We start from the raw sequence: 14,298 nt of genomic DNA, 5'->3' as shown, positions 1-14,298 counted from the left end.
AAATAAATAAATAAATAAAAATAAAAAAATCTGTAATCCCCAACAGCAGCTTCAACAACCATAGCGGCCGCGGCCCTTCCCTGCGTGGTGCCGAGGGAGCCACACACACAGCGCACACAGCCTCTGCCTTGAGAGGAGCAGATGACCCGGCAGGTGGACGAATGCTAAGGAGAGCAAGCCCCCAGAGATGGTGTTGAGATTTATGGGGTCTGATTGGGCTTCATAGTAACCAAGGCAGGAAACACAGGTGACAGACCTTGCTGTGCTGCCACTGACTGGCTGTGACCATCACTATCAGGCACCTGAGACATACAAGCACTGCCACTCACCTGGCATCGTCATTCATTTCAGTGTGGTCAATTGGTGCCATGAAACTTAGGAGCTTGCTAAGGACATGGAACCTAAATAAAGTCAGAAAACAAACAGCAACATTAGTAACCATTAACTCATAAAAGAAACATACTTGATCAGCTAAATCCCATGACTGATCCCATGAACTTTGGTTCCAGAGTGGTGGGGAGGGAAGTTCACAGGCACTTTCAAGTCTCTTCTCTCTTTTCCTCTTAATGCAACAGGAAATAGTCTGGTACCAGAACAGTGAAAACAGCCGGGCAGTGTTTACACTCCCCTTTGACCCCAGGTCTCAGGAGGCAGGAGCAGGTGATCTCTGAGTCTGAGGCCAGCTTGGTCTATAGAGTGAGTTTCAAGACAACCTGGAAAGAAAAACCCTGTCTTGAAAACACGGACAGACAGACAGACAGACACACACACACACACACACACAATTAGTGAAAATGACAGTTTAGCATAGATCCATTTAGCTCACACAGAGGAAACAGTGGATACAGGTGAGCCATTCCAGACAAGCCCCCAGCTACCCTAGCCTTCTTTGTGTGAATTTAAGTTTTCTGTGCCATGCCTGCGATCATCTCCACAGGACTCTACTGGGTCCTTCACATGAAGTACCACCTTTAGCTGAGGGACCACAGCTAAGTTCTGAACAACTCTGATTCCAAACATTAGTTTGAAATGCCATGAAATTTAAGCTACCCCACCTGTACTATCTGTCAAAAGATAAAGGTATTTTTGTGTACAGTCATTTGAAATTTATAGGAAAAATTCACTAAGCACATATACCACTAAACAGTAATCGAATTACACCAAAGAATTCCACAATGTACTCTTTCACTCTACCAATTAGAAAAAGCTTAGAAACACCAGTCAGAATGGCTAAGGTCAAAAACTCAGGAGACAGCAGGTGTTGGCGAGGATGTGGAGAAAGAGGAACACTCCTCCACTGCTGGTGGGATTGCAAGATGGTGCAATCACTTTGGAAATCAGTCTGGCGGTTCCTCAGAAAACTGGGCATGTCACTTCCTGAGGACCCTGTTATACCACTACTGGGCATATCCAGAGGATTCTTCAGCATGCAATAAGGACACATGCTCCACTATATTCATAGCAGCCCTATTTGTAGTAGCCAGAAGCTGGAAAGAACCTAGATGTCCTTCAACGGAGGAATGGATACTCTTGCAAGAGTATAGGGGAATCCCAGAACAGGGAAGTGGGAAGGGGTGGATGGAAGAATAGGGGGACGGAAGAGGGCTTATGGGACTTGAGGGGAGTGGGGACCCAGAAAAGGGGAAATCATTTGCAATGTAAATAAAAAGAAAGAAAGAAAGAAAGAAAGAAAGAAAGAAAGAAAGAAAGAAAGAAAGAAAGAAAGAAAGAAAGAAAGAAAGGAAAAGAAAAGAAAAGAAAAGGCTTAGAAGCTGGGTGGTGGTGGCGCACACCTGTAATCCAAGCACTCTGGGAGGCAGAGGCAGGCAGATTTCTGAGTTTGAGGCCAGCCTGGTCTACAGAGTGAGTTCCAGGACAGCCAGGGCTATACAGAGAAACCCTGTCCCAGAAGAAAAAAAAAAAAACAAAAAAACAAAAAAACAAAACCCTAGAAAAGGCTTAGATGTCTTTATACATAACCAAGCTCAAAGACATATATGCAAAAGTTTTACTTGAGCAAAATGTTTACAGACAAAAAATAAAAACCAAAAAAGTCATGCATGTAATTATTTCAGTTTCAGAAATAATTTTACACATATGAAATAATTACCTATTAAATCACTCATATCTAAATTCCCCAAATTTCATTTTTCAACAAATGAATTTTAAAAAAACATGAGACTTCTTTCAATCCAAGAGTAACAGAAAAAAATACACACCTATATGCACAAAAAGTTTAAAAATGAGACTGTAATACAGTTATCCCCCACATACAATATTTTGTTGAAAGATGGCTATATAGTCAAAGACATACACTACCCAGCCTAGCTATGTCATAGGCTGCAACACCTAGTTTTGTGTAAATGTGTAAGTAAATCAGATAACAGGTCTTCTCTTGGTAAGCAACAGAAGACTGTATTTAATATTCTGCATTATCATCACAGTTTCAGAGTGCTCTTGTCTATATAATTTATTTAGTATATTATGAACATATTATACAATGGAAAAAAATTAAGGGTTTTGTTTATGATGGAGTTCACATTGTAGCTTAGCCTGGTCTCAAAGTTGAAACAATCCTCATGACCTGACCTCCAGGGTTCTCCTCAAACATTTTCTTTTCTTTCTTTTTATTCTGTCAGGGTCTCATTATGTAGCTCTAACTAGCCTGGTTGGCTTCAAACTCACAGAGACCTGTTTGGCCCTCCTTAGACATTTTTACTCATTGATTTAATATCTACTTGTGGGTCTTATCTGCAAAATGTATTGCTATGTGGAGCTGGAGAGAAGGCTCAAGGAGTAAAGTGCTTGATGTGCAAAACAGAGGGCCTGAGTTAGCACCTCCACGTACACGCTGGGCACAGCGGATGCAGCTGTAGCCGCAGTGCTGGGGCAGTGCGGTGACAAGAGGATCCTGGAAGAAAATTATAGAGGAAAACAACTGATGGCAACTGATGGCCTCCACATGTGCACACACACACACACACACACACACACATTTTTTAGTAACCAGAAGAAAAGAATTATTTGCTGTGGCGTTTGCCCACTGGTGAGTTACTACTTCTCTGGCTCCTTCTACATTTACTTAGTAACCAGAATTATGGGAGACATTAGACAAGATATTAAATGGTATCCTAAAGGCTAAACCAGACAGTCAAAGTTGCACTTAGAGGCAGAGGCAGGTAGAACTCTGTATCTGAGGCCAGACTGGTCCGCTGAGAGGTTCAGATCAGCCTGGGCTACATAGTGAGACCCTGTCTAGAGAGAGAAAAATAGGGGGTGCGGGGAGGAAAGGAGAGAGAGAAAGGAGGGAGGGAAGAAGGGAAGGAAGATAAATAGAGAAACAGATTGAGCAGAGAGATTCCTGAGGCATTTTAGTATGGAAGGCCTGTTGGCTGCTACTTCTAGTCTTAAACACAATAGCCAAGAGCTCCTTGGGTAGAGAAAGGAGAGGGCCTCTGTGACTTCTGACATGACAGGCACTTCTGGCTCACAGCAAACACTTCCATACCCACTGTGGTGCCTCTGTCTCTACTCAGCATTCTTTATGGGCTCCTCTCCCTCTGTCAGTCTCATATATGCTGATATTTATTTCTTGGGGTTCTATTCTTCTCATTACAGAATCATATTACACAGTTTTGGGGGAAATGGCAATTATATTGCTTCCAAACTACCAGATAATATAAATATCTACACTCTTCTCAATTAAAAATGTCTCTCAAAAAATAAGACCTCTTAAGGTTATGACAAATTCAGGTATTCCGAAACACGATTTACTCTCTCCCTCAGCAATGTGAAGAACCAAAACCCAAACAAACCAGATTTCCTCCTTGTAGCATATGCTTACCTGACAAGTCACTGTGAAGCCCCCAGTCCTCACCTGAATTCAGGTTCATCTCCTATCTTTCATCTAGCCCTTGCTCTCATAAATTTCTATTCTACTTCCTAGTTCACAAATTCCTAGAACTGTCTTTCTATAACACAAGTATAATGACAATATTCCTTTGCCTGGACTCTTGAAATGGCTCACTGTGGTCCCACAGAATATGGCTGTAATCTAGCTTGACTAGATTACATCAAGCCTCACTACCTCCACTCCTCCATGTTCACTTTAAGCCCGAAATTCCCAAGATGCCCCACCCCCACTGTCTTAAGCAGGCAAACATTTGTAACACATTACTCTCTTTGCTTTTTTTTTTTTTTTTTTTTTTTGAGACAGGGTTTCTCTGTACAGCCCTGGCTGTCCTGGGAACTCACTCTGTAGACCAGGCTGGCCTCGAACTCAGAAATCCCTCTGCCTCTCAGAGTGCTGGGATTACAGGTGTGCGCCACCACCACCTGGCTTCTCTTTGCTTTTAACTGGTCTAACTAGCTTCTAACAGTTCAGTGTAGATGTGGCACCTTGCAATCTTCCTGTGCAGGCTGCATGCCTCAATGCTGAGCCTGGAGTATAAACTACAACATGTTTAGTTCTGTTTTGCTTAAAGACTGTCTCTTGAATGGGTGTCATCAAAATAAGATTTTTGTTTGTTTGTTTTTTGTTTTTTGAGACAGGGTTTCTCTGTGTAGACCTGGCTGTCCTGGAACTCACTTTGTAGACCAGGCTGGCCTCAAACTCAAAAATCCGCCTACCTCTGCCTCCCAAGTGCTGGGACTAAAGGCATGAGACAACACTGCCTGGCTCAAAATAAGATTTTTAATGTCTCTGGATAGTTGAGCAGGTGGGGATTTCAACCACTATCAAGTTATATAATTTCATCGACACAGACCTCTAACAGTTCAATGAAATTAATTTCATAAATTAAGATAATAAAAGCAATTTCTATTAAAACAAAATCCTGATACGTGGAAATGGCTTGCCAAGGAAGCATACAGACCACGGTTTGGCTACTCACCACCCATGTACATAGCTGACTGCCTATACTCCTGGTGTTAAGAAGGCAACTCCGGTAGCAAACTGGCTAGTGAGTCCAGCTGGATCACCAGCTCTGGGTTCAAATGAGAAATCCTGGCTCAATATAAAAAGCAACTGAGGAAGACACCCAATGTTAACTTTTGGCCTACACATACACACACACATACACACACACACACACACACACACACACACACACACACACCCTACACAATATCCTATTGTTTTCTTTCAACCTGATAAAATTAGAAATTCTGATTCTGGTCTGAGAAACAGCCTCATATTCTAACTCAGTTAACACAACAGAAGAGTGCTTGCTTTCCAAGGCCAGCCCAACTTTCCTTTTTGGTCTAAGGACAGAAGAGCCTCATGGACTCTCAGCAAGCATTCCACCAGTGAGCAAAGCTTCCAGCCCCAGATCTCTTACTTTCTGCTCTGCCTGCAGTCACAGCCAATTCTCATTCCTGGATCAACATTGTTTTCTGACTGACAATCATCTACAAGGCTCTACAGCTGGCAGTTAGGTTGGAACTATCTAAAAGGATAAAGTAACACCACTCTTGACTACAAAGGATATGTACAATTCTTGGTTCTAACAATTTAAAAATTCAAAGTAATATAATAATGTAGACATTTTCCATTCTCCTCTTTCTCTCTCTTTACTTTTTAGGAAGTAGGGTCTCTCACTGTGTAGTCCAAGATGGCCTCAAGCTTTTGATCCTCTGGCTTTGGCTTCCTAAGTGCTGAGCTTACGGGTTCTACCATCACAGCTGGCCTCTCTCAATTCACTGGAAGAATATACATTTATTTCCAAGAGAAATTCCATTAGATAGACTAACAGATTGCTCGCTGTGTAGCAGATATCTATACAGTCTTTGAACCCATGTCTCCCAGTGTCTGGAGAAACCTAGTAAGTTACAGTCTTATACAAAGCCCCACTGTGCAACCCGAGTCTCACAGTAATGACTGAAGCTGCCACTTACACAGACCGTTAGTCACGCTCTGTAAATACATGTGGAGAGGAAGGAAGGACAGCTACAGAAAAGGAGTGGAACTGGGCAAGGAAACAAACACTAGGGTGACCAACTGGCCCAGCCCTGGAAGGATGACAGGAGAGTAACGGCAACAGCGAGCAATGCTGCAGCAGTGCTTCCGGGGACCGAGCACTGAGAGCTCCACAGCCGGCTTCAATCACTCTCACTCACAAACTGGTTCTGAGTCATTATCATTCCCATTTTACAAACGAAGAAACCAGCATAAAGAGTTCAAGTTCTCCCCTAAAGTAACCAATAATCACTGTCAGAACTGGACTCCAAACTCAGTGTGGCTTGAGTCACCCTCTTAACTTCAACAGTGACAATGTCCAGAGAAGCACTAGAGCTGCATCAACTGAAAAGTGGAAAAATTCTAACAGTTCAGGCTGCAATGTAGGAAAAATAGCAGCCCTTTTGCACTCCTGCAAAGATGAGCCAGCATTTCCTGGTATGTTTTTAATAAACCCAAACAAGGTCAAGCAAGTATGAAATCTGCTTGTGTGAAGTTGGTTCTCTCCCTGTCTCAACAGGCTTTTGCTAGCTCCCCAGGCAAGCTTCCAACTCAGAATACTCCCGACTGTACTTCCTAGTGCTGAAGTTACAGACATTTTAAAAGTGAGACAGATAGGGGGCTGGAGAGATGGCTCAGAGGTTAAGAGCACCGACTGCTCTTCCTAAAGGTCCTGAGTTCAAATCCCAGCAACCACATGGTGGCTCACAACCATCTGTAATGAGATCAGATGCCCTCTTCTGGTGTGTCTGAAGACAGCTACAATGTACTTACATATAACAATAAATAAATTTAAAAAAAAAAGTGAGACAGATCTATATTTATTTGTCTAAAGAAAATGCAACAAGAGAGCCTCTTTAACTCTTTAATGATGTAGGATACACGTGTGCACACACACATACACAATTTATATATAGTTATATATCTAATACAACAAGGTGAAGATGTTTTTTGCTGAACAAAGCAGACTCTTTGATACTGAGGTTTTGTCAGATAACACTGCCCTACTCTGGCCCGAGGATGTCAATCTAAAAGTCTAGCAATGTCAGTTCCTACTCTTTTGCTCTGTCTTTTGTATGTTTCTTTTTTAAAAATATCTTTTATTATTTATTTATGCATCCATGTGTAGATATATATGTGTATGTCTAACTCCAGGGGATCCAGAGTTACAGGCAGTTGTGAGCTGCCTGATAAGGGTCCTGGTGATCAAACTCATGTCCTATGCAAGAACAGTATCTGCATCTTCTCTGGACTCATTATTAGTTCATAGTGGAGAGTTTTTATAGCATCAAAAATGCTTCTATTTTCCCACAAAAATTATATTCCTCATCATCTAAGAATACTATTAATATTTTTAAAGTCCTCAACTTTTCTCTTTTTAAAGCTAAAATAATAATTCTGATTTTTGTTTTCTAATTATTTCTTTTAGGGAAACACTAACAGTATTTTATACATCCACTCACAACAATAGAATAAAAATTCAATAAACTGTATTTTCCCTTTTAGAGTAATAACGGTCATAGAAATATTTGCACATCATTTTGTTACTTTTATCATCTGTAAAAACAGACTCATAAGCAATGGGCATGACAGCATATACCAGCATACTGTTAACACCTAAGAGGCTCAGTCAGGTAGGACATTTTTAAAGTTTAAGGTCAGCATGTCTCAAAAACCAAAATCAAAACTAGATTCATCAGAAGAAAGCTGGGACAAACAAAACGAAAGAGATGCAGCATGGTCTCTTGTTCATTTGCTTCGCACAAACTTACCGAAGTTTCCTTCCTTTGCTGGCTTTTCTATCTACCTTCTTGCGGATTTTGCTTCGTAGTTTCTGGATTGCTAGCCACTGCCTGGGAAAATCACAAGCCATGTTATGCATCACCAACCACAGAAACAGTTATGAATATTGACAAATTAGAATTTTTCTCACTAACAACCCTGCAGAAAGAAATCACCAACCTAAATCAAATTCCTCAAATAGTCTTGGGCAAAAGTGACTAATCAATTGGAGAGGATTTGTGCAATGGTAAGACAAATGGCAGCTGGGAAATCCTAAGCAAATCTGGTTAACAACATTCCTCGGTGCAGTTGCTGTGACGAGCACTCTGCCTGTGGTCTGCAGGAAAGCCCCAAGTGTGAGCTGCCGGTCCCTGCTCCAGCTTACACACATGGCCTCTTGCTACTACAAGTGCTAGTTGGTCTGAAAGCTCATCAGCCCTCTCTCTTGCCTTTTGACAGAGTCTCTCTATGTAGCCCTGGCTGTTCCTGAACTTGCCGCTACCTCTTAAGTGCTAAGGTTAAAGACATGCACTTCTCCTATGCCTGGCTCAGTTTTCTAGACTCAGCGCTTTTGCTTCTTCTAGTTAAAAAACTTACACTAATTTATTTATCTATGTGTGTGTCCTCACTCGTGCATGCCCAAAATTATTACAGCACATGTATTAAATTCAGAGGACAACTCATGGGGGTCTCCTTCCACTATGTGGATTCTGGGAACCAAACCCAAGTCATCTGCAAGAGCACCAATTCAGATCATCAGATTGGTGGCAAATGGCCTTTACCTACTAAGTCATTTTACCAGTCATCCTTTCTTTCTTTCTTTTTTTTTTAAATATTTTTTTAAACATTTATTTATTTATTATATGTGAGTACACTATAGCTGTCTTCAGACACTCCAGAAGAGGGCGTCAGATCTCATTACGGATGGTTGTGAGTCACCATGTGGTTGCTGAGATTTGAACTCAGGACCTTCAGAAGAGCAGTCAGTGTTCTTAACTGCTGAGCCATCTCTCCAGCCCCCAGTCCTCCTTTCTAATTGCATTTAAAGATTTAATTTATTTTATGTGTGTTAGTGTTTACCTGCATGTATTTTTGTAAATTAAGCCCTGTGCCCATGGAGGTCAGAGAGGGTGTCAGAATCCCTGGAACTGCATTTACAGATAGATGTAAGCCACCATGTGGGTGCTAGGAACCAAAGCTTCAAGTGCTCAGAACTACTAAGCCATCTCACCTGCTCTTCCCTTCTAACTTAATCATCCACTAGGCTTATAGTTGTTTAATTTGTATTCTCTATATAGTAATATTTATATTCTATCTGTAATATTTCCGTATGTGTTAATAAAAGATAAAGACCATTCTTTCCCTCCCTCAATATTATCTCTTTTATTTTATTTTATTTTTTTAGATAGCTTTCACTATGTAGCCTTGGCTGGCCTAGAATTCCCTGTGTAGCTAGGCTGCCTAAAACACACAAAGATCCACCTGCCTTTTCCTCCGAGGTGGAAAAAAATTTTCTTTCTCCCAAACACACTTAATCTTACTCTCTACCTTTAATATATATATATATATTTGTGTGTGTGTTTCAGCATCTTGTCAAGTCCAGGTGCTTACTACATCTAGGACAGCTCTAGAGCAGCAACCTCCAGAGGCTCCAATCTCCTCCACAGACACAGGCACTTCTACTGGACTTGTTCCTTCTGATCTATCCACAGATGGTTCCATAGATCCTGGACAGCAAGGAAACAGCCAACTCTCCTAAAACTGGACAAACATTTCCCATACCCATTCTTCTAGGTTTCCAGAGATACATCATCCCCAATGCCAGCAGGAAGTAATCAGATATTATGACAACCCTATTCCTGTTTCACTATCACCTCTTTCTTTATAATTTTTTCTTTTTTAATTAAACCAAAATGGGGGAATGTTAGCAATCTGTCTAAGCTCCACTCCATAGTTACCAGGCAACATCCAGGTATGCCTGACCCATTACAAAAGGAGCTGCCCCTCCTCTCTCTGTCTCTGCTTCCCCTTCCCCCCCTTTCTCCCCATTCCCTTCCCCCTTCTCGCTCCACGTGGTCACTACTACTTTTCTCTCTCTCCTCTCTCTCTCTCTCTCTCTCTCTCTCTCTCTCTCTCTCTCTCTCTCTCTCTCTCCCTCCCTCTTCTACCCTGAATAAAATCTATTCTATGGTATACTGTTGTGTGGCTGGTCTCTCGGGGAAGGGACGCTTCAGCATGGGCACCATTGAGGCACCCCTCCCCCTACACCTCACCACACCTCCATAGAACACATCCCACTTCTCTTCATCTTTTTATGTACACAACACCAGGTACTGGGATTAAATGTGTGAGCTACCACCTAGCCTCAATGTAATTTTAATACCATTATTACACTTAAAAAAAAAAAAACAGGAAACCGGACACAATAAATAATATTTTTGTTTTGTTGGTTTTTTTTTTTTTTCCCGAGACAGGGTTTCTCTGTATAGCCCTGGCTGTCCTGGAACTCACTCTGTAGACCAGGTTGGCCTCGAACTCAGAAATCCGCCTGCCTCTGCCTCCCAAGTGCAGGGATTAAAGGTGCGTGCCACCACCGCCCGGCAATAAATACTATTTATTCTCAATTCTTTATCAGTTTCCAAACACCCTAGATTGTCTCTTTTTCATAGATGGTTTAGTGGGTCAGGGTCTATACAGGATTCATATGTCTGTGGTCATCTTAAGAGTCCCTCAGGAACTTAATTTTTCACATAAGAGTTGAAAACAAGCTAGAAGAATCCCCTCAAATTGTTCCTGTGAACAAATGAAAAGGGAAATTGCAGTAGCAGCTAGTCATCTTGCCTGACTTGCACAAGGAAAACCCAACATGGGGGGGGGGGTCCTAGGGAAATCCAATTACTGTAATCTTAATATAATCTTAATTACCATAATCTATTTTATTGTAAAGTCAGATAAATGTATAATATAATCATCACTTAAATACAATTTGCTCTATCACATTAACTATATAGTGAACATCCCTACAACATTCCAAAGACACAGGAAATGTCAACAGTGCCCTACCCCAAAATTCAACTCAAAATTACTTCATCAGTGCTAATTTTTCATTGCCACTCAAAATGCTGCTCTGCCCAGAATCTCATTCTGACATTTACAGCTTTAGTTTCTTTCTTACGCTTTTTCAAATTATGGCTCGAGGTTATTTAAGTGCACACCACTCATTAGGTAGTACTCTACATGCCCTTCTTATTTTGAATGCACAGGATAAGCATACAAACAAGAGCCTTCCTTCACTACTTTGCATTCTACACGGACTTCTGGGTAATGCTATTATGTTCCATTTCCAGTTGAGCTGAAGCTTCTCTGAGGGGTGGATGTCTACACTAGGGGAGATTAACAAAGCAGATTCATCTGAGCCAGGAACCTGTTGTACTCAGCACAACAAGGAACCTGCTCTGAGAGCTGAGAGCACAGTTTAGGCAGAAGCCTTTACACACTGGTCAGCAGATTGCTATGGACATAAACACAATCCACACTAAGGGTAAAGATCCTAAGACTGATAATTATAGGACCAGTCATTGTCTTGGAGGCAAAATTAAAGGGATTCAATGGGAGAAGTTCCTGCACAACAGCTTGAGTGAACAGAAAACCAAAGTTACCTTCCCATGGCCACCTGATCATTTGGATCCAAAGAGCTGGTCTTCCTCTCTATGAGTTCTCGAAGGAGCTAAGGGAAAAGGAAAGCAACTGAGTTATTATCATCTCCCAGTGGCAACTGGCTTAAAAGGGCATGGAAAGAATTCTGAACAGCATAGTGACCACTTTTAAATAAGAATATTCATTAATTCTTTTGTATTTTTGTGGTTTTCAAAGGTAGCTACCACAATAGCTGTACTGACATCCATTTGGGTGACTTATGGTGCCAGAGTTTCTTTCAAATGCATCAGAATGTGCAACATTCTTTTCACTGTTTTCTGACCAGTTTTCCTTGTCTGATCAACAATGGATAATCTTTAAAAGGACAGATGGGAAGGGCTGTGGACAGAGAAACACATCTGTTTTCAACCAATGGGACAATAGTGCAGAGTTAACTTCAGAACTATAACCCCAGCAATCAAAAAGTTTTCCCTGAGTGAAAGCCTTGACTGTCAACAATGAAGAGTGTAGACTTCATCTTCGTACCTTCTTCTACAGCTGTACTCTGCCATGCTGGTACTATCAACTGGCTTAAATAGACATGACCAAACACCCGCAGCAGAGCCACCAAAGTTCTGAAGAACCAAAAGGAAGTCATTCATGTTCACTCCTTGTATAAAGAAGTGGGTCTCCATTCTCTAGGGTTAACTCTATGGGGGTTCTAACATTATTCCCCCATTCTCCTCTTAATTCTGGCACTCCACTGCAGCCAATAAAAATCTCAATCTGCACACACACGAATTTGCATAGGACTTGAGAGTCCTCAGTATAAAGATGCCATGAAATTTAAACAGAAAAGGAGAAGAGAACTTTAACTTGCAATAATAAAATTAGGTGTAATCCTCCTATATAAGTTCTACATGCAGAGAAATGACAACAGAAATTAAGTTTCTAGACATCTGAGAGAAATTTAAAATAAACCATTCCTGCTAACCATCTATCAATAATACATGGTTGCCTTAAAATTTGTTTCTTCACAAAAACAAGCAACTATTTTACAGGTAAAGCATAGTGGTTACATAGATATTTCAATAAATTAAATAGCTGAAGCCTTTGGGGGAACGGAGAAGATATAAATTCCCATGAAAGTAGTTTACTTTCTAATTTTCATTGTTGTGTGTAAGTAGGCACTGAAGAAGTAAAATTTATAAAAACATCCATTTCCATAAGCTGCAGCTTTATTGCACACAGGAAAGGATATCTCAATTGCAATTAAAAACCCTACTGTGAAGTTTTCTCATTTGCTTATTTTGGGCATTATTACCACAGCAATTACGGTTAAAAATGCAGGGACCAGAGGCCACCGGTTTATTATCACTAGAAAACAGCAAGCAATTTCTCTACCCTGCTTATCTGATTGATTCCTAACATCTTTCTGGCAGCCAATCTATCAGTTTATCTCTCCTACTTCATCACAGTCACTTCTGGCAGCTAAATACAAGATCCAAATCCAGCGCTCCACAGACAGGCACGACAGTGTAAACCTGTGTAACCAGCTGCAGAGCAAACAGCGGCCCAAGGGCCATGCTCTGCTTTCCAGTCAGTGTTCTGGGAGAAGCGAGGCAAGAGGGGAAGGGAGACATTAATAATAATTTTTATTATATTTTTTAATGAAGAGAAAAGAATGAAATGACTGGATTTTACTGCTGTACCTTGTTTCAGCCACACAAGAGATTACAACCACCATTCCTGGTTTTCTTAATCACCCCTGATCCCTTGAGCCTGGACCATTATGGCCACTAGGGAGCAAGTGCTCATGGAAGGTTCCTCCAGCACACAGGCATGGCTTCACCTGGAAGAGAGCGCCACAAGCCCTGACAAAGACTGGGAGTCCCACAACTTCAGAGGATCTATGACACTGCAGCCACTGTCCCTCAAATACCAAGGTGGTGCTGTGTCTGCTTTCAAGCATCCTGTGTCTGCATCCTTTGCTTAGTCACACATGGTGGAGAAGATGCTACCAATCCGGCTGGGCTGCCTGTCTAACTTACTGGGGTCCAAGATTTCAGAAAAAGTACAAAAAATGTCATCAGCATATTACCCATGGGTGTTATTTAGTAAGGTAATACAGCACACCTTAAGAGTAAGAAGCCATAACTTATAGAGGTCTGAGTTTGTATGTCCCTGATAATGTGGGACCTCTTCCTGTATTTACTGGTTCTCCGTGTATCTTCATGGAGAAATGTCTATTCAGATTCTTTACCCATTTTGGTGACCCAGGAGTCCTGGAGAGATGGTTTGGTGGTCAAGAGCATTGGCTGCTCTTGAAGAGGACCCAGGTTTGGTTTTCAGCATGAACTGGTAGCTCACAACCATGAATAACTCTAGTCTCAGAGGGATCCAATATGCCTTCTTTTGGTCTTTGGTCTCCAAGGGCATTGTATACACATAGTACACAGAAATAACTGAGGGCAACACACACACACAAACACACACACAAATTTAAAAATAATATAAAATAAAATAATGAAGTTAGGTTATGTTTTGTCATCAAGGTGTAGCTGTTTGTGTACTTTGTGCACTAGTTCCTTACAAGGGAAGTGCCCTTCTACTTTCTTGATGGTATCGTTTGAAGCAGGTTAAGTAGCTAATTTTGATATAATCTATTTTTTTCCTCTATTTGTGTTTTTAATGTTGTATACAGAAAACCACTGTGTAGCCCAAGGTCATGGAGATTTACTCCTATAAGTTATTCTAAGAGTTTTCCAATTTATATGGTGCGTTTCAGTTAACTCTGTACATGGTATAAGGTGAAGAGTAGAGGTCCAGCTCTATTCTTGCATGTGTAGAATCTTATTGTTTCATTTGTTGAAAAGTCTATTCTTTTCTCCAATTAACTGTCTTAGCACACTGTCAAAAAGCCA

General features: G+C 41.1%; 1 protein-coding gene across 2 annotated transcripts in view; it reads right to left on the bottom strand.

Moving 5' to 3' along the window:
* Positions 1-14,298, bottom strand: part of Aatf (apoptosis antagonizing transcription factor) — a 91,290-nt gene that overhangs the window by 18,810 nt on the left and 58,182 nt on the right. For both annotated transcript variants that reach the window (XM_052194971.1, XM_052194972.1), the window contains 3 exons: positions 11,398-11,465; positions 7,729-7,809; positions 330-401 (listed from right to left, as the gene is read on the bottom strand). In XM_052194971.1, the coding sequence (XP_052050931.1) occupies positions 330-401; positions 7,729-7,809; positions 11,398-11,465 (221 nt within the window). The remainder of the gene's footprint in view (positions 1-329; positions 402-7,728; positions 7,810-11,397; positions 11,466-14,298) is intronic.

Source organism: Apodemus sylvaticus, chromosome 10 (genome assembly GCF_947179515.1).
Source record: "Apodemus sylvaticus chromosome 10, mApoSyl1.1, whole genome shotgun sequence".
NCBI classification, from domain to species: Eukaryota; Metazoa; Chordata; class Mammalia; order Rodentia; family Muridae; genus Apodemus; species Apodemus sylvaticus.
Note: the sequence above shows the minus strand (reverse complement) of the source record. Positions and strands in the feature narration are given on the sequence as shown.